This window comes from Plectropomus leopardus, chromosome 10 (genome assembly GCF_026936395.1).
Source record: "Plectropomus leopardus strain MGB_pleo_1.0 chromosome 10, ASM2693639v1, whole genome shotgun sequence".
Classification (NCBI taxonomy): Eukaryota; Metazoa; Chordata; class Actinopteri; order Perciformes; family Serranidae; genus Plectropomus; species Plectropomus leopardus.
Window position 1 is genome coordinate 23433195 of NC_142185.1, and position 24843 is coordinate 23458037.

Below are 24843 nucleotides of genomic sequence, written 5' to 3' on the forward strand. Positions count from 1 at the left end.
AAAATCTCACAACGTTAAATAAAAGCAACAAATTTCATGTTATATTTTTAAAAAATCGAATATACCGTTTCAAAAAGTTTCAAAGCATTATAAAATTTTATAAGTCTTGTTATTTCAGATTCAGTTTTGTATGACGTCATAGCTTTGCGACGGAAGTATGTTTGAAAGACTCATCCCTGTGATGTACCTACATGGCCAACCGTTGACAGCTGAACCACAAATGCTCCTAAAATGAGCTTTTTAGCAACATAACAAACATTGTAAACATTTCAAGACTGGTTGTTTTTTTTTTGCATCAGCATGAACTGAAACGGTCATCGACCCCGCGACACCTGCACGACCGGTTTACTCTGCGGACTAAAGGCTGTTTTATAGACATCATCATGTCGTTTCTGGTGGACTCTGTCATCATGTTCACCTCACAGGTAATCCAGAGTTGGTAAAGTCGACTAATCATAACGTTTATTTCATTAATTGCACAAAAATAACAGCGCAGTTTGTAAGCTGACGTGTTATTACAGGTTATCTTCGTAACAGTAACTGTTTGACTCCAGCGCATTTGTTATTGTGGATCCTGTAGAAGTTTTAATGTGCCCCTGTCCTAATTTTCAGAATTAAAAATGTCTTGAAAACAATCAACATGTCTTGTTTATACTGTTGATTACACCAAAAGTCTTCACACGTCAGCACAGCAGCAGTTTATGTGGATTAAACAATAACTTTGTGTCTTTATTTATTGGCCACACCTTTCTGTTGTTTTCCTACCAAAAAAAAAAAATCAACCACCAGCAACACTCTGTAATAACAGTTATTTTTGCACGTTTAATGCGATTTTAGAAGTTATGGCATTAACCTTTTAAAACCTGCTTGATTTCATTCAAATTATGGAAAGAAGGCAAATAGCAACTTCAGAAGAAATGACCCAAAAATTACTTTTAATTAAAAAAATTAAATAAGGAAATGAAAATGATAATTAGCATAGAGATACAAACTAAAAAAAAATAATTAAAATATGCTTTAAAAAAAATAGTTTTCTAAATATACTAATTTCTTACAATTTGCAGGACATGTCTAACCAAGTACTCTTTGCTTTTTTTCTGTATGTTTTCAAAAGAAAATCAAACCTACTAGCTTAAGTTAGTCAGAGGTTTAAATACTTGCGGAAGGTGTCTGAACACAACACAAGAAAAGTGATGTTGATGCAGGTTTTCAAAGGGTTAAGTTTAAAACCTAACATAACTTAATTAGGTTGGATATTTTCTTTTATGTTTTGCTCTACATGTAAACAAATAGATAAAGATAATTAAAACAGACCAACCAGACTGATTCTCAGTGTATCTTAAGGATGGACATGGAGGTGTGATATGGATGAGGCCAAATGCAGTTGAGAGGGCTCACTAGCATCACTATTCATTCGTAGTACTTGTTAGCCATCGTATACACATACAGTATCAGAATCAGAAATACTATTTTGATTCCCAGGAGGGAAATTATACAACGGCCCTGATGTAAAGCAAAGAAAAGTAGATTTAAGAAGCACAAGTACAAAATATATAAAAATATAAAAATATGTGCAATATGCAACAATGTTAACACTAGTATGTAAAATATTTAAAAATATAAACACGTATAATGCACTAGTATGTAAAGTGAGTAAAAAATGTGTTGTATGAACAGGTTTTGTTGCACTGGATGTTTACTTACTGCGTATGAAGCAAAGGAGATGCAGCCAGCAGGTGTTGAGTCAGAAGCAGAGCAGATTTATTCCAAAGTGGATTTCTGTCAGTATTATGAGCATAGGGGTGTGGTTTAAACTCTGCAATGAAAAAAACAAACATTAAAAAAAAATCAAATATTAAATGCAGCCACAAGGTTAATCAAATGGGGAAGAATCAGACTTACATGACACATGCATCATTTCTGCCATGCAACATGACAAACAAAGGAGGGAAGCGATGGCCTCTCATCAGAGGAAAGTTGTTGCACCTGAGGGAGGTGGCGCCTTCCCTGGCAGGAGCGCTTGATTCATCCACCTCGCCTCATGTGGGTCATGTAATGTCAGGGAGACTTTTAACAGGTTTGCTGTTATTTTCTTTTCATTATGAAAATATTCAGTGCAAAACAAGCAAGAATACAGTCAAATATAATCCAAAATTATAAATTTGTGGTCAATTTCTGTCGTTCCATACAGTTTAAAAGTGCCCTTCCTGTTTTGTAATGTGATGCTGAATTTTGTAAGAACATATTAAAGACTTTGATGATACTTATTGTACTGTTACCTGCTGTCAGTGCTTTAGCCCTTTGAAACCTGGCCAAAAAAGCAATGAGCGATGAAAGAACAAGTACAAGAAAATTAACCTTAAAAAAAAAAGTAAAAGAAAGTTTTAGGAAAAGTGCTTAAAAATATAATATTTTGTGACAAAATTTTAAATTTCCAATTATAATAATCATAAATATAGTTTTCATGATAGTTGACAGTGGGCCAGCATGCTCAATACTAGGAACCTGAAACTGAAGCAGCTAAATAGAATTAGGATTTTTTGAACCTGTGCTTTTCCTGCTGTGTTAAAATGTCTTCTGTGAAAAATGTCTGTTACTAAAACCTCGTAAGTCTTAATTCACTTTAGATTTAGATTTGAGATAAGATCCAGTTCAGATGTGGCTTCCCATATTTGCTCAAAATTGTCAGCATGATAAAAATGAGACAAGACAAATATAAAAATGTAATTTTCTCCTTCCACCAAATAATCCCCCTTTTAATCCAACACAGGTGCTGTTCTTTGGATTTGGCTGGTTATTCTTTATGCGGCAGCTGTTCAAAGATTATGAGGTACAGAAACACTGCAGAGCATAATGATTTGAATGAGAAAATCACAAAAGTGGATTTTCACTTGCTCTTTACCAACAGAGCTGTAGGCCTCATCAACCACCGGAGTTCCTCTGTGTGAACACTCTTGACTGTTTTTCGTGTTTGTCGACAGGTGCGCCAGTATGTCGTCCAGGTGGTTTTCTCCGTCACTTTTGCTTTTTCATGTACAATGTTTGAGCTCATCATCTTTGAGATTCTGGGTGCCTTAAGTAGCAGGTGAGTACATTTTCTCTGTAATACATCTGTGTTCTTATTGCAGATAAGGAATCTTAAATCACCTGTCTTCGCCACAGCTCTAGGTATTTTCACTGGAAGCTGAATCTGTATGTGATACTGCTGGTCCTAATCTTCGTGGTGCCTTTCTACATCGGTTACTTTGTTGTCAGCAACATACGCTTGTGTAAGTATAGTTGCTTAACTGGGTGTTAAAAATAAACCGCGTTAACTAACCACAAATGGAAGATGCTGTTTGATGGATGTTATTTATGGCATTGCGTCACAGCGAGCTGTTTTCTGTGTGTTTGTGTAGTGCAGAGACAGAGGCTTCTGTTTGCTTGTATGGTGTGGTTTACCTTCATGTATTTCTTCTGGAAGTTGGGAGACCCATTCCCCATCCTGAGTCCAAAACACGGTGAGTGTGCAGCCATCTCCTCTCTGGTCACCTCTGTGCCTCATTTATGCCTTTGTATCATAACAGGTGAGTTTCCTTCGTCTGTAAATGGAAGTGATACACAGTTTTCAGTCTGTTGCTGTCTTTTTTTTTTTAGGCATCCTGTCCATCGAGCAGCTAATCAGTCGTGTTGGTGTGATCGGAGTCACCCTCATGGCTCTGTTGTCTGGCTTTGGTGCGGTTAACTGTCCCTACACGTACATGTCCTATTTCCTCAGGTAAGCTCAGCTGTGGGTTTTCTCCGATGTTACCTTAAGTAGACGTATCACATGAACCGTGCAGCAGACGTTACTATCCTGAATTGCCTTTATGACACATTCTGCCGTTGCCTTAATGCGTCCTGCTTTGTTATTTTCACAGAAATGTAACCGACAGTGACATCCTGGCTCTGGAGAGGCGGCTGCTGCAGACTATGGACATGATTGTCAGCAAAAAGAAACGGTAAGTTAAAAGAAAATCAAATAAAATTAATAAAACAAATTATGTTGTCGCTACATTTGTTCTTTCTGTGTAGAATTGCCATGACCCGGAGGCAGATGTACCAACGCGGGGAAGACCAGAACAAACAGACAGGATTCTGGGGCATGATCAAGAGTGTTACCTCCACACAAACAGGCAGCGAAAGTATCCTTGATGCTTGTACTGAGTATGATTGCAAAAAGTCTTCATTGTTAGCTGTTACTAGATAATTATGCAGTAATATTCTGCAGTATTTGTAGTAGATACCAGCCTTGACACCTCCCCTCCAGACCTTTCTCTGATCCAGCAGGAGGTCGATGCTCTTGAGGAGCTGAGCCGGCAACTCTTTCTTGAGACTGTGGACCTGCAAGCCACCAAGGTGACACATGTGCATGTGCATATGAATACAGGCTTGTATCTTCATTTAAGTTTTGCAGGTAGAAATATGATAAAACCCATGGCTAACTTTCTGCAAGTTAAGATTGGAATAAGTACACATTTATGCCATATAATGCGCACTGCTTCAGATTCAAAAGACATGACTGACTGGCAGGTTTGCAACACCCCTTGTTGTTATGGAGAGTTGGTAAGTTTTAGCTCATCATCCAGCTGCCCAGCCTGCAGCTTTAAGCTCAAAAAAATGCATTGTATGCTACCTGCTCAGCACCAAACAGCAGACAGACACAGATACTGATTTGTTGGTAACATTCAGCAGCTGCAGAGCCAGATATTTCCATCAGGAGTTGGCAGAAACCAAAAACAGAGTGATCAGACATGATGTTTCCTGCCTCAATGACAGTTTACACATTTTCGCACTGCTAAATTTATTACATTGAAGAAATGCTGAGTGAAGCATGACACAGAATTAATCAGAAACCAGTAATATAACATCACATAATACAAATAACCTTAGGCATTTATTCCTATATAATATCAAAGAAGTAGCATAAGTCAGTGACACATTCTCCTTTTTGATGGCTAAACACAAATTTGAAGGTCTGCTCACTTCTTCACGGAATTTCAACAGGCAGGAGAAATATAATTTAGCTAAATCCATTGCAGTATCATAAAACTGTCTGTGACTAAAATTAAAAGTGATTTAAAGTCAAATCTTTAATAAAACAAAACAAAAAATTAAAATATGACTGAGGTGGATACAAACACGACTCCAAATGAATGATAATGTTGCTCTTTAACTGCTGGATGTGTAAAGAAATTTTATGACTCATGCAAACGCTTAGTTAAAGTATAATCTGTGGGGCAGTTTGTTTGACTACAGAGGATCGTCTGTCCTTGCTAAGAAACTGTCAACAAAGGCACATCTCTAAAAACAAAATCCTAGTGGCTGGATGTTATCAGTTGGGAGCTTTATCAGCTGTTATTTTGGGTAGAAAGTGTGGATGCTTGCTTGTGTTTTCCCTCAGTTGTCATGTACTTGAGTTCGTGTTTGTAGTTTGTCCCTCCTCCACCCACTTAGTTGATTATTACAGCTGAGGCCTTGTGGCCGGCGCTTCTCAGGGAGGCATGGGCCAGTCAAAGATTACAGAGCTAGTTAGCATACTTGAAGATAAAGACGTCATAACTGAAACACATCCTTTAAGTCCTTTTATCCCTGACAGAAGTGGGCGATGTCTCGCAATTTCTCCAGATCTTTATCCCAACCTTACAGCTGCCTTAAGACACACCTGAGTATAAAGTTGTTACGGTTCAAGTGTTGACACACACCTGAGTATGATCACACCTATAACACACAAATCAATAATAATGTGTCGTTGGAGTAGTCTTTCTGTGCACCTGATGGATGTAAGCCCAGTATTAACTGGACTTCTAGTTCTGGTTTTGTCTCCCCAAAGATCAGGGTAGCATACAGTCGGCCAATCAGCGCTTGTTTGTTGAAAGTGATCTGCTACAGTGGTTAACGAGAGCCACTAAGACTCAAACATACTGGGAAAGTGCTGTAAAACAATTAGTTAAGAGAGGCTATAAGGCTTTGTAGAGCTGTGGTTGTAATTCTCTGTTATTCGGGTCATTTTGGCTAATCTCTATAAGCAGATATCTGTGTGTGAATGCAGATAAGAACTTAGAAAAAGCTTTTCCTCTCCGGACGATCGTTGATGGGTTCAGAGATTGTATTTTGGCCGGTGCGCTCCACTTCTCCATGTGATATGTTTACCCGCCGCTCAAACATGATTAGCCAATAATACTTTGTCTCCAAATGAAAACCAGAATGCTTCTGATACCAAAATCTTGCACTGTTGCCCACAGATTCTGCATTCATATCCAGATATCTGTTTACAGAGATTACAGAGTAATGTGGTTAAATAGAAATATCTGTAGTATTGAATAATGCTGGTTCAACCACAACAAACCTAAGCTTTGCAATCTCATATCTAAACACAGCATTTTCCTTGCATATGCCTAAACACAAGCATATATAATACGATACCTGTCAGTTTCTATAAAAATGTCCTGACTTTCCCCTTCTGTAATGTGAACCAGGTTTATTGCCGCTATTGCCACATCACATGCAGTATAACATCACTGATCCTGATAAAATAAAAAGTATAATAGCATGCTGTCAGGTCTGCTCTTTACCAATCACGTTTCATACAGATCAGGTAAAAAAAGACCTCTGCTGCTGCTTTTATCATTTATATCAACTGTTTTCACTCAAATCAGCCTGGACTGATACCACTGACTGCCATTACAGACACACACCTGTGCCTATACAAACTACACCCAGTTTAATTACCCTTTTCTGCCAACATGCAATAAGTGATTTGCTCATTCTTCACCACTACCTTTCCTTAATTTTAGGAGCGAATTGAGTACTCAAAGACATTCCAGGGAAAATACTTCAACTTCCTCGGCTACTTCTTTTCCATCTATTGTGTTTGGAAAATCTTCATGGTGAGAACATTCACATTTCTGACATTGTGTCTTTCCCCCACACTCACGGTTACATAATCACATTCTGCTCTGTGTTTTTATTATTCAAGATGTATTGAAATGTATTCAGAATCCTTCCTCTGTCCATCACAGGCTACTATAAACATTGTGTTTGATCGAGTTGGAAAGACAGATCCAGTGACGAGGGGTATTGAGATTACAGTGAACTACTTGGGCATCCAGTTTGATGTAAGACACACACACACCTGCATAAATAGTCACATGTCACACAGCATGACCTCCTGTAAAGATAATTTTCGGCCCATTATCATCTCTCTGCCTGCTTTCTCTGCAGTGAAGGTCGTCATGGTGTCATTCAGTCTTTTCCCACATTGACATTTATGTGATTGTATTATAGCTCACTCACAGAGCATTAAAATGAAAACATGATTCAAGCAAACTGAAAGTCTCTTTTTCATATTCTCTTATTCTCTTTCTCCTTCTCTTAGGTAAAATTCTGGTCCCAACACATCTCTTTCATCTTGGTGGGAATAATAATAGTTACATCCATTCGTGGCTTATTAATCACTCTCACCAAGGTAAAACTATCACATGTTGAAATTGCTACAAATCTTAAGGCTAATAAAACTGTGGGATTGTTTTCGAATGATGCGTCTGTCTAACCAAAGATTTGATGCTTCTTGGGTTTTAGTTCTTCTATGCAATATCAAGCAGCAAGTCCTCCAATGTCATCGTGCTTGTCCTCGCTCAGATCATGGTGAGTGTCTTATAACACAGTGAGAGCACAGCCTACAAACAACAGTAGAGTAGTCACACTACTACAGTTTTGACTTTCATACCAGTACCATGTTTAGTATCAACACCTAATACCGAATACAAAATACATTTAGAATGAAATCCATTTTAATTCCATATATTCAGAGCAAATTGCTCATCTATAGTTATATAGTTATATATAGTTCACATTTTTTTTCCTTTTAAATGCATGTGTGTGTGTGTGTGTCCATGAACGCAGTGTAGGGGAAGCTCTCCATGAGCTCTTGTTTCCTCAGCAGCGGTTTGTCACTTGGGGGGTGAATAATTGATCAGACAGTCTGTTGAGAGCTGATCAAATCAATGGATGAGAGAATGACAACTACTAGACCGAGCTGAATGAACAGTTCAGTTACACTTTCAATATGCCTGGTATTCTACTGCTCCATCTGTGCCGAAAGTAAGCTCTACGCTCCGAGAGTAACGTGTAACAAATAACTGAACGGAAGAAATATGAACAGCGCCACAAATAAATTCACGTGTGAGGAAACTCTGTCACATTAAGCAAAGCACTGTTTTGTCAACCAGAAATGGTACATGGCATGATGTTATTATTTCTGAAGACGAAACACTATAGCTAAGGCAGAGGCATTTCTTCTGTCTCTCAATCAAAGCTGAGCTCACGCTTTATCAATGGGAATAAATGCACAGCCGCGTGTCCCCTGACTGTAGATCCTACAAGCGTCTGACTTGGCTATCTTGCTAGAACTGCTATCTACATTTAATCCTCTCAATCCCTAACACGGTAGACTCATTTGACCCACAGTAAGTGCGAACATTGGGAAATTCAAATACGGAACAGTTTTTAACAAAAAAAAAAGAGTTACATTTCATCATACTGTACAACACTAAATAACAGATAAACCAACGTGTTCTCTCTCCGTGTTTCACTCCACCAGGGGATGTATTTTGTGTCATCTGTGTTGCTGATGCGAATGAGCATGCCTCTGGAGTATCGCTCCATCGTGACAGAGGTTCTGGGAGAGCTGCAGTTCAACTTCTACCATCGTTGGTTTGACGTCATCTTCCTGGTCAGCGCCCTATCCAGCATCCTCTTCCTTTACCTCGCCCACAAGCAGGCACCAGAGAAGCACATGGCCCTCTGATCTCCTGCAACGCCTCTCACCTGCATGTGACTCCTGAGCACTGGGTGACTTTAAATCTGGATTTTAGGGATATCCAGAAATCAGGTATTTTTTTATATATGGGACATAATTGTTTGGACTGCCTGTTCCTGAATCAGGAATGGCTGCTGGACTCGGGTGGGAGACTAATGGAGCACATTGGAGAGGAAACGACTCTGAAAGTGGACTTTGTTGAATCTAAGTATTTAGAGAACAAATACTACTATTAGGAATTTGATTTCACTTGCAAATGCAAACACTTCATTCTTTGTGCTCTTTAATTTTTATTGTCTTTTTTTGGCCCAAATGATCTTTTCCTGTTTTTTGTTTGAGGACACTGGAGCTGTTCTGTTCACAGCGCACCCCCGCGTCACTCCTACTGAGGTGTAAATGGAATATATATGAGGGAAAGATCGATATGTCAAGATCACGCTGAAGCAAAATATGTCACTTGAATTGGAGCAAAACAAATAACCATAAAGGAAACTTAATTCAGATGGTATGTGTTCATTTATTTATGTTCATGGATTTTTTTTAGAACTGGGAACAACAAAGTTTAATTTTCAGAGCATTAAATAAAGGCAGCTGTCTTTTGCATTGAGCAAAATACATGAAAGTCCACAGTATTTACTGCAAACAATAGTGTTAGCTTAAGCACTGAAGACTGTAGGTATCTGGGTATAACATTGCTAATTTTAAATTTTGGAGACATGACACAATCGTCAGATTGTTGCAAAAGCTCATCTACAAGAAGGTCTACTTGTCTGCATCAAAGACAAAAGTATTCAGGAACATTTTTTATTCTCAGCCCTTAAATACATGCAACTCTCCTGCAGTGGTTGAGATATTGACAGTGAATTTCAAAAGTCTTTACTGACCTTTTTTTGTTTTGTTTTTCCTGCATCTCTTTGTCTCATGATATAATTGGATATGTGGAGCCCTTAGAGGTGATTGTTTAAAAAACAATGGATCAACATTAGATTTAAAACAGTTAAATCAGGGAGTGTATCCATTTGGCAGCTTCTCAGAATCTCTCATCCACACTGTCCTGAGATAAAGCTGATGTGGTCTAGAGGAGAGAGGCACAATAAAATCACAATTATTTCGTCAGACATTGAACATTTTATCTCTGTTGGATTTTGGTTGGATGATGATGCATGCAGTGATTTTGGCTCTTTGTAAAGATGCAGCAAGAACAAAGAGACCTATAAACAAGACAAAGAGTTCACAGCCGTGCAGGCGGCTCTGAGGCTGTACTTGTGACACACAGCAGTGCTTGAAGCTGACGTTCTCAGAGCGTACAAGAGCCGTATGATTAAATGATTTTATCCGCATTCTAGTTAGCAAAAGGCTAAACCCAAAGTTAGCTGTTTAGCTGACGGGAATCACTCGTGCACCTGCTCAATTGGACCCGATGATAGAAGAGCAGAACAGAGGATCTGGGTATTTTTACACAAATTAGGTTTTAAATGTTTTATTTAATGCTATAAAAGAGGCGTGGCATCATAATTGACAGCTATGTGTGCCAATCAGTGTGCTGGCAATGTGGTCAGCCTAATGGCACTGATGCATTATTATGAATACGGACTTCAGGAAGTCAAGCGTTATGACCTGATAATGGTGCTAAAGAAACATTTAGGGATCACCAAAGTTGTTCCAACTTATCCTGAAGGGGGGCATAAATGTCTATACATATATTTATATATTTCATGGCAATTTATCCAATGATTGGCAAGATGTTAAGCCCATGCCATGTCAGAGAATCACCAAAATCATCAGTATTCATTGTTTGAGGAAGATGAAATGTCATGCCATGCATTTATAGTTGTTGATTTATTTCCGTTAGTACCAAAGCCGTAGCCACACAGCTGGTGAAAACATTACTGTGATCATTTAAAAAAGCACCACTCACCCTCTCTCTTGCTGGTTCAGTCGGCGTCTCAGGTCTGGCCACCAGATCATATCTGTCTTCTTCTTCTGGAGTGGCTGCAGTGTGGACTTGAGCATAAGACGTTTCCCTGAGGAGCAGCCGTGTGATGGTCACTCCTTTAGCTTTGAGTTGGTCGTAGACTCTCTTTTCAGCCACCAGCATCTCCAGAGAGCTGCCACTGCTGCGGATCATGGCCACCACCTCCTCATGGCTGCTGTGCTCCACATTAACTCCGTTAACCTCCACCACAATATCGTCATCCTCCAGACCCGCACTGTCAGCCGCTCCACCCATCACCACCTGACACAAAGCCGTCTGTCACTGCTTTGTTTTGGAGATGTTAAATATTAAATGGCAGGTGTTCCCTGTCATACTAACCTCCTTGATATATTGTCCAGACACCCCCTGGATGCCGTTCAGGTGAAAGCCATAGCCAGCTGAGGTCCTCTCCATCTTACACAGTTTGGGCTTTAGGTCCTCCTTCCTCGCATGACCAGGTGCAGGTAAATTGATGGCCTCTGTGTAACTGGGTGGTGAGTTGGAATCCTTTATCTCCTCCAAGAAGAGCATAGGAGACACTCCCCCCTTCAAGAAACACAACAATGACATTATAAAGATTGTCTGTGGTTTAAATTAAAGTTTGGCTGTGGCAGTCCTAACTCACCTGCTTATACATTTGGTCGGTGTCTCTGTCCACCACTAGGAGGCAGCATTTGTTGCCACTCAGCCTGATCTTTTCCACCACCTGCTCGTGGGTGCAGTAGTCCACCTCCTGACCATCCACAGCTACGAGTCTGTCCATATCCTTTAGACCAGCTTTTTCTGCAGGGCTGCCTCGGTCTATGTCCTTAATGAAGTGGCCTAAATGGAGCGAATGAGCACAATATTAAAACACAGCAGTCTCACTGAGTTAAAATACCAAGTTATTTGTAATATTAAAGGGACAGTTTACTCCCAAATCAGAAATACATTCTGATTTACATTCTGATTCTGATCTGATTTTTTCTACATCTGGTGCTATTTTAGTGCTATTTTTCAATCTAGATTGTTTTAGTGAAAGTTGAAGAATATTGGAGATATCAGCCAAGGAGATGTTTGCCTTCTGTCTAATATACAGGGTTCCCACACATTTTATGGACAAAATTTCAGAACTTCTCTATGACTTTTTAAGGACTTTACTCTTTTGCCCAGCATTTTTCAAACAAATCAGATTTAAACTCTATTAAAACATAATTTTAGCTAAGTGCTATACATGATATAGGGAAAAAAAATTAAATGTACATTATGGCAAATTAAAGGTCACAAACAACAATATTACGTCAGCAGCTACAGAAAATACATTTGCAGTAGACATTATGCATGGAAAACTACTATAAACATTTCATAACACAACAAAATTCCATGACTTTTCCAGGTCTGGAACTGTGTTTGTGAAATTCCTTGACTTTTGACCAGGTTTTCCATGACTGTTGGGACCCCAAATGACACGTGGCTTGTGCCAAAAGTGACAAAGATATACTTTGGAAAAACTCAAGAGCAAGGTCTTTTTCCAGGAATCATGACCTGCTTATTCAAGATAATCCACAGACTTTGCTGTGAGCAGTTTCATGTTGCAACTTTTTTTTTCTACTGAATATACACCTGCCAACCGTATCACCTCGCAGGAAAAACCATGCATCTACTCAGAGGTTCACACTAGTTCCAGCGCAAGATTTCAACTTCTCCTCGGCTGAGCTGTAACATCAGTGGTGCAGGTTGAACTAGCATTAAATATGCACTTCCTTCTGCGAGGTAAAGCAGTTGGCAGGTGAAGTTCAGTAGAAAGTAAGTAGTTCACAACAAGGTTTGTGGATTATCTGGAATAACCAGGTCATGATTTCTGGAAAGAGACATTTTTGTTTAGTTTTTCCTTTTCTTGTTATTATTTTATTTTTTTAAATTTAATTTTGTTTTCAGCACCTTGAGCCACACAAGCTATGTGCCATGTAGTTCCATTATACTGGAAAGAAGTCAGACATCTCTGTGGCTGATATGTCCAACACTCACATCACAACAATCTAGCCTGTTGAGTTGCACTACAGATAAAAGAAAAAAATATGCATTTTTGATCTGGGGGTGAACAGTCCCTTTAACATATTGGTTATAGCCTTGCCTGTTTGGTTCTTCAGCTCCTTGAGTATGAAGCCATAGCCATCAGAGCCTTTGGTTATGTCGGCGATGAGAGGCTTGTGTGGGAGATGTTTGGTTGTGGCTAACCATGCTCCAATCTTCATATGCTTGCTCTTGTAGTGCCTGTCTGTTTCTTCGTCAACCAGCAGGAACATGATGCTGCTGCCAGCCTGCTTGATCTTCACCACTACCTGATCGTGTGTGGAATTTTCGACGTTTTCCCCGTTGATCTCCAGCAAACGGTCTTTGGCATTGACCCCCGCCCTGCTAGCCACACTTCCCTGGATTACCTCTGTCATAAACAAACCCTGCTCACCTAGAAAAGTCATTACAGAAGATATGAATAATAGGAAAAAATAGTAAATCTAAAAAACTTTTTTTTTTAATCAGCCTCATCCCACATGGATTGATTTATTAAGGTTTTGTGTTTTCTCAATTGTCCTAAATTGCCTGATCAGCTCACCTTTGACTGAGCGGAGAGAAAACCCATAGCCAGAGCTGGACTTCACCAGGTAGCACAGTTTGGGTTTTAGAGCCTGTCCAACCACACAATTGGCAACTGGTGTGCTCTGAGGGTCGGACAGGTTCACTCCCTGTGCTTTGACCTGCACATAGGAAGCTTCATCCAGGATGTGGAACGTGACTGACGGTCCACTGTTCCTCACCATGTCCACCACCTGTCCTCAGAGAATACATACACAACCGAAGGGTTTTAAGAAAGAAGCCCGTAGCTGCTTAATGCCATCCATGTAAGGAGCAACAAAACTGGGGAAAAAAGTAGTACAAGGTTCCCTTGTCACAAAGCCAATGGGTTTTTTGAATAGGTTTTTGGTGAGAAGGCTGAAAAAAGGTCTGTGGTTAACACAAGCTTTAAAGACTTTTACGTTTTGTTCCATAACATAAGATGCGTCAGTAAACACCCCACTCACTCGCGAACTTTGTAGTGTTTATGTGTCTTAATGCACTGTGGTAATTCCACATCACATATTTACCTCTGAATGCGAGAGTCCATCAACAAATGTTCCATTGACCCGCAGGATGCGGTCTCCATCTTTCATACCAGCCAGTTCAGCTGGACCTCCCATTTCCAGGCAGCGGATCAGGTGACCCTCCTCCGCATGCTCCGCCCTCAAGTAGAAGCCGAATGTATGACCCGGCCTCTTGGTTAGAGACATCACCCTCGGCTTGTACCCGGCCATGTCCTAACGTGGAGGAGGGGGTTAATAACAAACACATACAACAACAAATTATATGTTGCAATTGTCCTAATACAGTTTAGTATCTGTAGGCATTTTATTTATCTCCAAATGTTACAAAAGTTGTTTATGGGTCATTTTTCAGTTTTGGTCCATTTTGGTCTGGAAACTTTTAGAAAATCTGATGTGTATTTAAGGAAATATATTGATATAAATTGTTTGTAGTTTCAGTTCTGCAACCTCACAACAAGATGCCACTAAATCCTACATACTAGACCTTTAAAGGTCCCATATCATGTTTTTTTTTCAGGTTCATACATGTATTTAGTTTTGCTACTACAGCATGTTAACATGCTTTAATGTTCAAAAAACACATTATTTTTTCATACAGTCTTCTTGAAAGTGCCTTGATTCACTCTCTGTCTAAAACACTCTGGTTAAGTGGTGTCTGTCTCTTTAAATCCTGTTTCCCAAAAGCGCCCAGTCTGCTCTGATTGGTCAGCGTTTCTGAGTCTTCTGCATCTATGTTGTCCGTGTCTTTACAGCTCATTGCAGCCAGTGAACTGGACGACCAAAAGTTGGGAGAAATTGACAACTTCTGCATAAAAATGACATGTTTCCTTGATGTTTTGTTGTGGTAAATACTGCTACTTAAATGTCTCTTACATTTGTCTTTACAGGTGCATTTGCGAGGAATGACCTGCAGAGCCTGGTGAAGAAGAACGCACTAGTCGTGAGTCATAATTAAAATGCAGTAGTATATAAATGTGGCCTAAATGTGGGCCTGTTTTGCAACACTCGGGTTTAAGGTGTAGCTCTCAGTACATTATGTTACGCTCATATAGACCGTGGATTGTTTGAGGCTGTGATATAAAAAGATAAACAAGAGACAGACACACAGTAACATGCTATGTTCAATATGTTAATCCAGTCTTCCAGTGAAGGAGTAGCTGCAGTTATTGGATTTCTTTATAACCTTCAAAAATCCTTTTCCTGTCATGGCTGTCACTATTTAAATATCCTCATTTAATAGCAGATAACCCTGCACTTAAAGAAGCCATAGAAGTGCTGATAGCTTGAGATGAAAAGTTAATCTTCCATGTCAGCACTCTGGTGGCAGTTAATGGTTAATAGCAGGCACAGCTGACTGCGGTGACGACTCTCCTTTAAAAGACAGTCTGGACTTTGAATGCACCGTGAAGAATGTCACTGTAATCCTCTTATTAGACTGTTATTTCCATACAAGAAGGTCATGAAGGATTTGTATGTTGGTATGTGGACAGGTGTGTGTCCCCACTGACTGACATCGTTATTGTAGGATACTGTTTAGTGCTATACAGCTCTTCCTGTGTTGCTATCACCAGGAGTCCTGCAGGTCAAAATGACTCAGCAAATATAACATCCAAACAGTTTAGAGTCTTCTTTTTTTTTAACACCATTTTTCATCAACCTTGCAACTTCATGTCAAATGTGCATAATGGCACGACAGTCTGTGCCATACAAACCATGAAACCTTCAATCCTTGATTTCCTCAAAGACATGCTTCTCCTTAAATTAGTTTAGGATATTAAATGAGTACAGTAACGTAACACATACAGTAAAAATGTATGTCTACGTTCCCAACACTGAACTAAAACTAATAGATGCTTACATTGACTACAATAGTCAAACTCAAGACGGTTTTTATGACAGAAATGTAGATTCTATATGTAATCTTACACAAATTTTCCTGAAATTCGGCCATATTGGGTATTGGCATGTTTGGAAACTTTAGAATTTCTGCTAGAATTTGAAATAAAGTTTTGTGGGTTTAAACAGTGCTTAGCTGCACAATGTAAATCTGTAAAGACGCACCTACAAAAGGGCAAAGGAGGCAGATTATATGGTTAATAGAGACATTATCAGAATTACAAGATACTTGAGGTAATATGAACACACTTCAAATTGTCTGTATTGCCTTCATAAAACTTATCTACTATGTGCTTACTAGTTCCCAACCCTTTTTGGTTTGTGTTACACCTTAAAATGAAGCAATGTCTACTTGTGAAACTTTATCGCTGGTGGTGACCGTACCAACTAAAAACTTTTGCTTTACTTACAGAGGCCTAAAGTGATAAAATTGCTCAGTAATTTAAAAGAAAAAAACAAAAATTAGAAAATTCTGGAAAAATTATATATTTTACACAATATATTTTTTCTGGTCGCTTGTTTCATCATCATTTAGAGGTAACTAGAATTTTTTTAGCAATTTTAAATTTACTGGGATTATCTAATATGTGATCATACATCTCAAGAGAAAACTATATCCAGTATAGTTTTTTTCAAAATAAACTCACCAGCTCGTCTCTGCTCAGTGTCCCAGTCCAAAGGAGGAGCTACCTGTCACTGCTTGGCTGTTATCTAACGTGTCTTACAACCTGTCCTCGTCCTCCTCCCCCTTCTCCCTCTCTCTGCCGGGACTTTGACGGGCCAAAGGTGAACGTAAAGGCTGAGTTATTTAACAGTGTCTCGTGTCATGAATGTCTCAGGAGGCGATGGTCCTGTCTTCATGAAGTAAGATGGGACCATGAAGCAGTCATCTGTCTGGTGGTCAAAGGTACATGACGGAGGTGGCAGAATCAGTGTTTTGAATTATTACGGTATATACATCACAGTCAGCACCAAGTCATAAATACTATTTTAGTGGAACAAAAATGATTATGCTATTATATATTGACAGTTTTGCATTACTATTAACAACTTGAAAACAGAAAAATAATGAAGATTTGAGCATTAATTACAGACTCCTTAGTTGACCGTGATTCTTAAATTCAAGTGTTTTTTGACACTTGGTGTGCAACGGACTTCTGGGGACTTTTTTGGTCTGCAGAGTCAGCTTTCCTTGCTTTCATGTGGCTCCCTTGGGTAAAATAATTACACTATATCAAGTTTTCCCCTCTGCTATGTGGAGATGTCTGCGGCGGGTACAGGAAGCTGCGGACTCAGACCCAGATTGAGACAGCGTGAGATGGAGGAAGCTGCCGGGAAAAGTCAGGCTGTGCCCATTTACGTTTGTAGATAACGTTATCTTTAACTTTTTTATCAGTAGTGGCGAATTTACAGCTCACAGCAATTTAGGCCTAATCCACACATACACGGGTATTTTTAGAAATGTAGCTTTTTCTTTGCGTTTTGGCCTTTCGTACACACACAAACTGAGTTTTCGGTCGCTGAAAACAGACAATTTGGAAAACTACTGCCAGAGTGAAGATATTCAGAAGATCTCCGCCTGCAATACACTACATGCCTGAGCAGCACGATGGCAACCTCGCCGAACTGCAGCATGTTGCACGCTTGCAGCATTCACACTGGCAACGTTGTTGCTGCGACACTTCTGCAGGGCTGCCTGCTGCTACGAGTGCTGTATTTGCACATTTATGAGCACATATTCCACTCATGCATAGAGTCGTGTAAGCTCCTGCATTGTTAAAACTATACATTTCTTGTTTTTGTTGAAATATCTAGCGTAGGCAAAAAATGTTTCATTTTCGATCGGTCATTAGGGAATAACATGCCTTGTTTATTATATTATGTAAACACTGCAGTCAACATCGTGTGGAAACCTAGTTAAAAAATCTAGCAGTTCAATTACGTGTTCTTTGATAGTCTATATGACAAAAAGAACGTGCAGCCGAATCAAATCTGACAAACAAAATTCTGAGTTTTTACCACACTATGTGAAATAAAACCTACATTTTTAAACTGGAAATACGGTATATCACCTGTCTGTGATCTTTTTTACATTCATATACCTTGGAAAAATATTTCTATTCGTTCCAAATGTAATATTTTGCCATCTATACTCTCAGCTGCCAGTTTTTTAGCTACACCTAAAAAACGAATACAGTCTAAATCCACAGCCCTGCAGTAAACTCCCTTCATGAAGGTTATGATGTCCCAGTTTTGTTTAACCATTTTTAAATGAGGTATGATTCAGTTTTATAGTCACTTAGAAAGCTGTTGTTTGTGGTGATGTTGAATGTTATTGCATTATATTGCATGTTACAATTCTTTATTGTCTCCCGGCGGCAATATACAGTATTTGCAGCAAAGTATAGACAAAAACAGCTTAAATACAACTCAAAAGCCACAACAACATGCAGAAAAACAGAGGCTTTTACTCTGTTCTGTATAACAGTGTTTCTCTGAAACCAAAGACCTGAAGACATCTTGTAGAAACAAAACATCAGTGACACTCCACTGATACAAAACACAGCTAAACAGTATAAAAGTTATTGAGTTTGTTTACAGAGCTTTTAACTAATTTTCTAGTGAGCAGTTAGATTTCCACCCTATGATATCATCACAGGTTAAAGTTTAACCTTACAGTCGTTGTGTGTCTCTTGCAAAATGTTTTACACGTTAATACAACACAACAGTAAGAACATGAATCTACTTGAGCAACTTTTTACTTGAGGTGACTGAACGGACATTTATTTTCAGAGCAACATCCACAAAATTCACAAAGTCCAGGGTAAAGTTTAGTTTATGGTTGCCGCGGCCGGTAACTATGGGAGAGTCCTGTGGTTATAAAAAGTTTATTACAATCCTGCTGTCCTTGGGATGGGACAAAGGTGACAAAAACTCAACCAAAGCCAAGCAAAAACAAATCTGCAAACTGTAAAAGTTAATTCTTTACTGTGCAAACCCTTGTTGCATGCCTCTGTTTAATAATTGTACTCTGAATTCAATGAGCAGAATTCTGGTATTTCTCACAACCTCTATGAAGACTGTAATTCTCTGTTAAGACAAAGAGATTATTAATTTACACAGTGATAACAACACTTTATGGTCTACTCAGTCATCAGCAGTTCTTTTCCTTCCCTTTCTAAAACAAAAATAATTGTGCAGCATGAAGTTGTCAAAACAAAGATGTAACTGCTGTAGACTGAGGAGACATAACCAAGCAACATCATTTAAAATCCCACAACGACAATCTGTTACAGTGAGAATCAGGCTTCTTTGCAAAAATATGTTGCTGCCATCTACTGTTGTCATGGAGAGTATCTCTGGACATTTTCAATGTAGAAAATACAGTATATTATTATGTTGGATAGATGCAATTAATTTGTTTTGTATGCACTTGCGCAACACATACATTTTATTTTGTGTGTGGTGTAGATTTATGTGTCCATGTGTGTTAAAGGGTATTTGTTGACTGGTGTGTGTGTGTATGTGTGTGTAACTGGATGTTAGTGCACTGCTGAAGTGAAAGAAGCTTAAGTATATCATAAAAGAAAAATACTCCATTACAAGTAAGCCCTGCTTTAGAATTGCAAATATTAATGGTAAGTAGATACAGGCAGTGTGTAAGGGTACTCCCCATGCCTTAATCCCCAACAGCAGTCACTGGCTTCAGGCTTGATTAGGACACCTGTGTCCTGTTGGTCAGACTGAAGCGGCCAAATAAGTGTTCTGACTTTATTGTTCCCAAAATGACTCAAAATTGGGTTTTTATAAACCAGGTTTTGTGTTTGTTTTTGCATTTTTTCTTGTCACCTGGTTTATATATAATAAGTATGTTCAGACTGTTTCTCACAGCTTTGAAATGTTGCATGTTTCAAAGATACAAATGACAATGATTTTCTTTGTATGTAGCAACAATACCAATGTCATTTTGAGTGTAAAATCTTAGTTTAACTAGAGCTGCTGAATAAATGTAATAAAGTGGGGAGACCACTTCTCTTTGAAATGTCTAGTGTCACAGTTAACAAATGAAAAAAAACAAACCCATGATATAGGGAGCAGATGAACAAATCAAAGAGTCTTTAGGGGCAGAAAATGATTCAGCCAAACAACAGAGTGACAAGTGGTCAGATTGAAACAGAAGCTAAAAATGCAGGCAGGGTTGAAATCTAGATCAAAAATCACAGGAAAGACATGAAAAGCTGGAAAGCTAAGGCACTGGGTACAAAGACAATCTGACAGAGAGCAAGTGGAACTGGACTAGCATATATACTGGGAGCTAATGGGGGAATGAGGAGCAGGTGAGTGATGATCAGCAGGTGGAGTAAATCTACTGATGAGGGCAGGTAGTCAGAGTGGCAGAGTCTGAAGAGTCAGAACACAAACAAACCAAGTGAATAAATGAATGATAAATAAACAAAGTGTAATTAGAAACCACGACAAAAAGAGTAAAAGTATCAGCTTTCTTGAAACAGATCCCAAACTATTCTAGACTAAATTGGACACTAAAGTAACCAAGTCTCAAAGCACACTTATTCAACAACTTCATCCAAGTACAGCTTTTAGTATGTTACTTAAGTATATCCAAATATGACTTTTTATATTCCACTACATTTAATTGACGGTCATAGTTACATTTACTTCACAGATAAACATTAAAATACGGTAAAAACATGATAAATGTGTAGATATGAGCCCCCATTGGGCACAAAGTAGTCAGACTTCACAAATCCTCTGTCCCCGTCAACATTTTAATGTTAACAGATTAATGCATCAATATTTTCACACTAGGGGTCAATTCTCTATGGATACTTTTATTACTGATACTTTTGCTGACTGCAAATAAAATCATAAATCCAGAATTTGTACTAATATTTGAGTATTATTCCATGGTGTTGCTATTTTCACACAAGCAAAAGATCCAAGTTTATAGAAATTGTACTTAAAGCACCTTGTTGGTTAAAAAACATGGCTTCAGTTACATTTTGCAAACCGCATAAACTATATTCTAAATATCTGTGAGACCAAACAAACATCTCCTTTCTCATTAAGCACTTGCAAAGCTTTTTAGTCAATGCTTTGAAACCTGCTTTAGTTGCACTTTTATTTCATCCTCCTCTTTTTTGGCACACTGTTGCCTTTCATAGTGAATTAGCGCCACCAGCGGTAATGTATATCGACAGATATGCATAACTGTAGATGGAAAGATCGGCGGATATCCATTACCGTCCTCTGTGAGCTGTGTATCAAGTTACCCCATGCTCCTGCTGTACAGTGCATATAGAATTGGTAAACAATACACCCTCTCACTCTGCAGCACTCCCCCTTTCATGCTGCAGTTGCAGATTTTTTTTGGCCACTCGGGGGCAGAGAAAACAAACTCTGTACACCCCTCTACTAAACTGCATCCAAAGTTTGCATTTAATCAAAACAATACCTTTGCCTTTGTTCAATGTCTGAGCCCCATTTTAACATCACAGTTCACCACCCCATCCCTTTAGGCAATGAAAGGCATTAAGCTAGCAGAGCATCAACTTACTATGTTAAATAACACAGCACCACAGCTGGAAATAAAAACATATAATTGAAAAAAAAGTGTAGTGTGACACAACCGTCTACTGCGATTAGTTTTGGGCATGAGTTTATAGCTTCTCATCATGTTTGTGCCAAATTTGAAGAAAGTCCTTAAAGGTGTTATTGAGATATTGTGTTTACAGAATGAGACCGAAGAGGTCACATTGACCTTGACTTTTGACCTTTAACTACCAAAATCTAAAAAGTTAATCATTAAGTCCAAGTGGACGTTTGTGCCAAATTTGAAGAAATTCTCTCAAGCCTTTCTTGAGATATTGCATTTACTAGAACGGGACGAATGGTCAACCCAAAAACCTGTGACCACAGCTATTGCTGGCCTGGAGGCATAAAAAGAGTAAATACAAAATTGTTTTCTTCTAGTTCAGTGAATATCCATGTTTTCACAAGCAGCACTCGGGTGAAAAACATGAGGGCGCAGGACCGTCTGCCACAGCCTGAAAACAACAGCAGGAACTGGCAGAATCTGTGCAGCATCGAGGGCGTCAGTCTCCCCGCCTGTGCACACAGGCGCTCAGATACAGGTGGATGCACCTCGATACCGGGCACTTAAGACCGCTGACGGTTGGGTGCTCTGACCTCCCCCATGATAACACACACACACACACAAACCTCCAAAAGTGCAGCCACACTCTCACTACCAGCCTGAAGCCATGTTTGAACAATCGATCGCAGGGGTCCAGGAGCCACAACCAGAGGAGAGATGAAGTGAGGGGAAGGAGACAGAAATTGTCTTCAGCTCGGTTTAGCACTGATGCATTCACTATCCATTACCCTCTGTCATCACTTTGTGTTTGCTGGAAAAAAAAGGGGAGTTTAATATATTTCTGTGACACCGACTGCCTGCATTGATGAATCCTCCAGTGCTGCGGGAAACTTAATCTTTGTGGTGTTTACAGTAACGTCAGAGAAGTATGCATATACTGTAACACCAGAGGATACAGACATAAGCTGTAAAGTGCCAGCCCAGCAGTGATTATCTCCAACCTGTCTTCATCAGCAGTGGAGCATCAGTAATCAACACGCCATGCCGGTTTGTGATTACCGCTCTCAACTGGGAGCACTAGTCTCTCTCTTCATCTTGATTGGCATCCTCACATGGCTTGTTTATCTGGGGTAAGTGGCCCCGCACATGACCTGCCGGAGCCGACTAATTAGACCAGGAGAAAGATTAGAGCTGGGGCGCTTCAAATAATGGCCCCTTATTTTTTTCTCTCCGGGAGTCATTTGAGCATTGAGAGGCCAAGCAGCCGGTCCCCGATCTCCACAGCAATAACACGCCTCACAAGGCAGCGACATTTCAACCTCCCCAATGTACAGGTGGAATGGAAGAGACCGTCTCCGCTCCTTTCTCCATCTCAGTCCAGTGCAATGGTGCACTTTATACCTTGATATAGTGATGATGGTGATGGTTTTACAAAAGGATTTTGCTAATCATGACAATAAACTACACTCACCGGTCTTTAACCAAAACCATGAGTTGTGCACAGACCTGTAGAGACACACTGTCATTGCACATCAATAAGAATTTTAAACATTTAAAGACACAACTGAGTCAAAATAAAAATGCCAAAAGTCAGAAATTATTAGTTAGAAATAATCAGATTATGGCAAAAGTATTATAACAACTACTAGAATAATCAAATAAACCCTTTATTAATAAAAAGAAATGGCACATATTTAAGAACATGACGGTGTGTTCCTGCCTACTCTTAATATTTATAGAATATTTTTTGTGGGTTTTTTTTCTTATTTCCAAAACAAAAGTGACGTATATGAGCTGGCTTTTTCATCGGGAGGTGGAGAGGATGGTGGATGGCATGGCAGCATAAGCGAGACGCCTTCAGAGCTGCAGACCCTTGCAGGCCACCACAGATCACTGTTAAAACCAACAAACTGCAAAACCGCTCTTGTTTTAGCAACCGGTTGCTGTTTTTTCTGGTGGCACTGTTTTTCAGTGACCTGTTGCTGTTATTCCAGCCGCTTTTTAGCCACCGAACGTGGGCGTTTTTCACGTCTCTGTAATGTTTTTCAAGTAACTGTTAAGCCACCAAAACTTTTTTTCATGCCCTGTCAATGTTTTTTCTGCCACTTTTTAGACACCAAATGTGGGTGTGTTTTTTTGTAGTGCCCCATCACTGTTCTTCCGACAACATTAGTCATTTCTTTCTAAACATAGTTTAGAAAGTAGAAAACAATAAAACAGCATAATAATGTAAAAATGTGCAGTATCCATGGTTTGCAGAATGATACAATGCTTACATTTTTTATGGCAATATGACTGTACAGAAATTAGTTGAGGAACCAGCTTTGACTGTTGGTAAGAAAATAGATCTCACACAGAGCATCATGAAATGTTTCCGAGTTGCAAGTGATGCATGCTAAGGGCACAGAACAAGGATGTGTTAGAACCATTACAGACATTTTAATATCATAGGATGTAATTAGTTTCTTCTGGAAGACAGGTTAATGGTGTAACAATGATGATTTTGATTGTGATAAGCAAGCTGTGATATGAAGGACGACCTTCTAAGACTGTGACTTAAAACAGCATTGATTCCCACTTTAACTCCTTCAAACGACTGAGACAAAAATATAACATCTATTTATAAATTAGGCATAACCTTTGTCATCAGCACAGAGCTCTGTAACAGCATGATCCCTCATCCAAAAGACAGGAAGTGCACTCACACGCCACGTGAGGGCGGTGGTGCGCATGTTAAATCACTAGATCCGCTTCCAGTCACAGGTCCACTTAAAGAGCATGAGGTCATCCATCTATACGTTATTGTCGCTTATCCTTGAGGGTCGCGGGGAGGCTGCAGCCAAACCCAGCTGACACTGAGAGGCCGTTTACACCCTGGACAGGTCGCCAGGCAGACAGACAACTATTCACACCTAATTTAGAGTCGCCAAATAACCTGACCTGCGCAGACACGTGCGTCATGTTGCATTTATTCTCTCTCCGAATACACTTCATTGTTTGTTTTAAATTGCCCTGCAGTTTTACCACAGATCCAAGGCTATTTTTGTCGATCTAAAATTGCAGAGATAAATCTTAAGGCCTGTCACTATTTAGGTACGACAAAATATCTTATCTGGGCTAAGATATGGAAGACGGTGATGGGCCTTTCACTCAAATAATAAATATATAATAATTTTAAAAAAACCATCATGCTATTAACTTACTCGCTAACGAAGTGGGGCTGCACTCACTGCCTCCAGCTGAGCTCACTAAACTCCTTAATTAATTTTAACCCCCACGATGCCATCACTTCTTTTATACCGTCAGAAATTAATTAACTCTCCGCGTGAATGGTTTAATAATATTATTCCAGCCAGTAATTCCTACTATGATTAAAAAGGTGTATGATTCGCACGTGGAA

General features: G+C 39.3%; 3 protein-coding genes across 5 annotated transcripts in view; 1 reads left to right on the top strand and 2 right to left on the bottom strand.

Annotated features, from left to right (window-relative positions):
• LOC121965812 (uncharacterized) overlaps positions 1 to 2707 on the bottom strand; it is a 31730-nt gene extending 29023 nt beyond the window's left edge. For 2 of the 3 annotated variants that reach the window (XM_088083331.1, XM_088083329.1), the window contains exon 1: positions 1705 to 2707. The gene's annotated coding sequence lies outside the window, so the exon portion shown is untranslated. The remainder of the gene's footprint in view (positions 1 to 1704) is intronic. The other variant, XM_088083330.1, reaches the window with a different exon arrangement.
• gphra (golgi pH regulator A) lies at positions 170 to 9342 on the top strand. The gene is made up of 14 exons (XM_042494967.2): positions 170 to 425; positions 2771 to 2830; positions 2982 to 3085; positions 3163 to 3269; positions 3399 to 3500; positions 3637 to 3757; positions 3900 to 3980; positions 4054 to 4163; positions 4289 to 4377; positions 6816 to 6908; positions 7041 to 7136; positions 7397 to 7486; positions 7600 to 7665; positions 8621 to 9342. Exons 1-14 carry the CDS (start codon positions 384 to 386, stop codon positions 8825 to 8827), a joined length of 1368 nt encoding a protein of 455 aa, XP_042350901.1. The 5' UTR covers positions 170 to 383; the 3' UTR covers positions 8828 to 9342.
• On the bottom strand, positions 9337 to 16624 carry pdzk1 (PDZ domain containing 1). The gene is made up of 8 exons (XM_042494966.2): positions 16477 to 16624; positions 13937 to 14146; positions 13408 to 13621; positions 12928 to 13260; positions 11440 to 11636; positions 11154 to 11360; positions 10758 to 11075; positions 9337 to 9914 (listed from the first exon to the last, which is right to left on the bottom strand). Exons 2-8 carry the CDS (start codon positions 14141 to 14143, stop codon positions 9870 to 9872), a joined length of 1521 nt encoding a protein of 506 aa, XP_042350900.2. The 5' UTR covers positions 14144 to 14146; positions 16477 to 16624; the 3' UTR covers positions 9337 to 9869.
• Positions 16625 to 24843: the final 8219 nt, after the last annotated feature.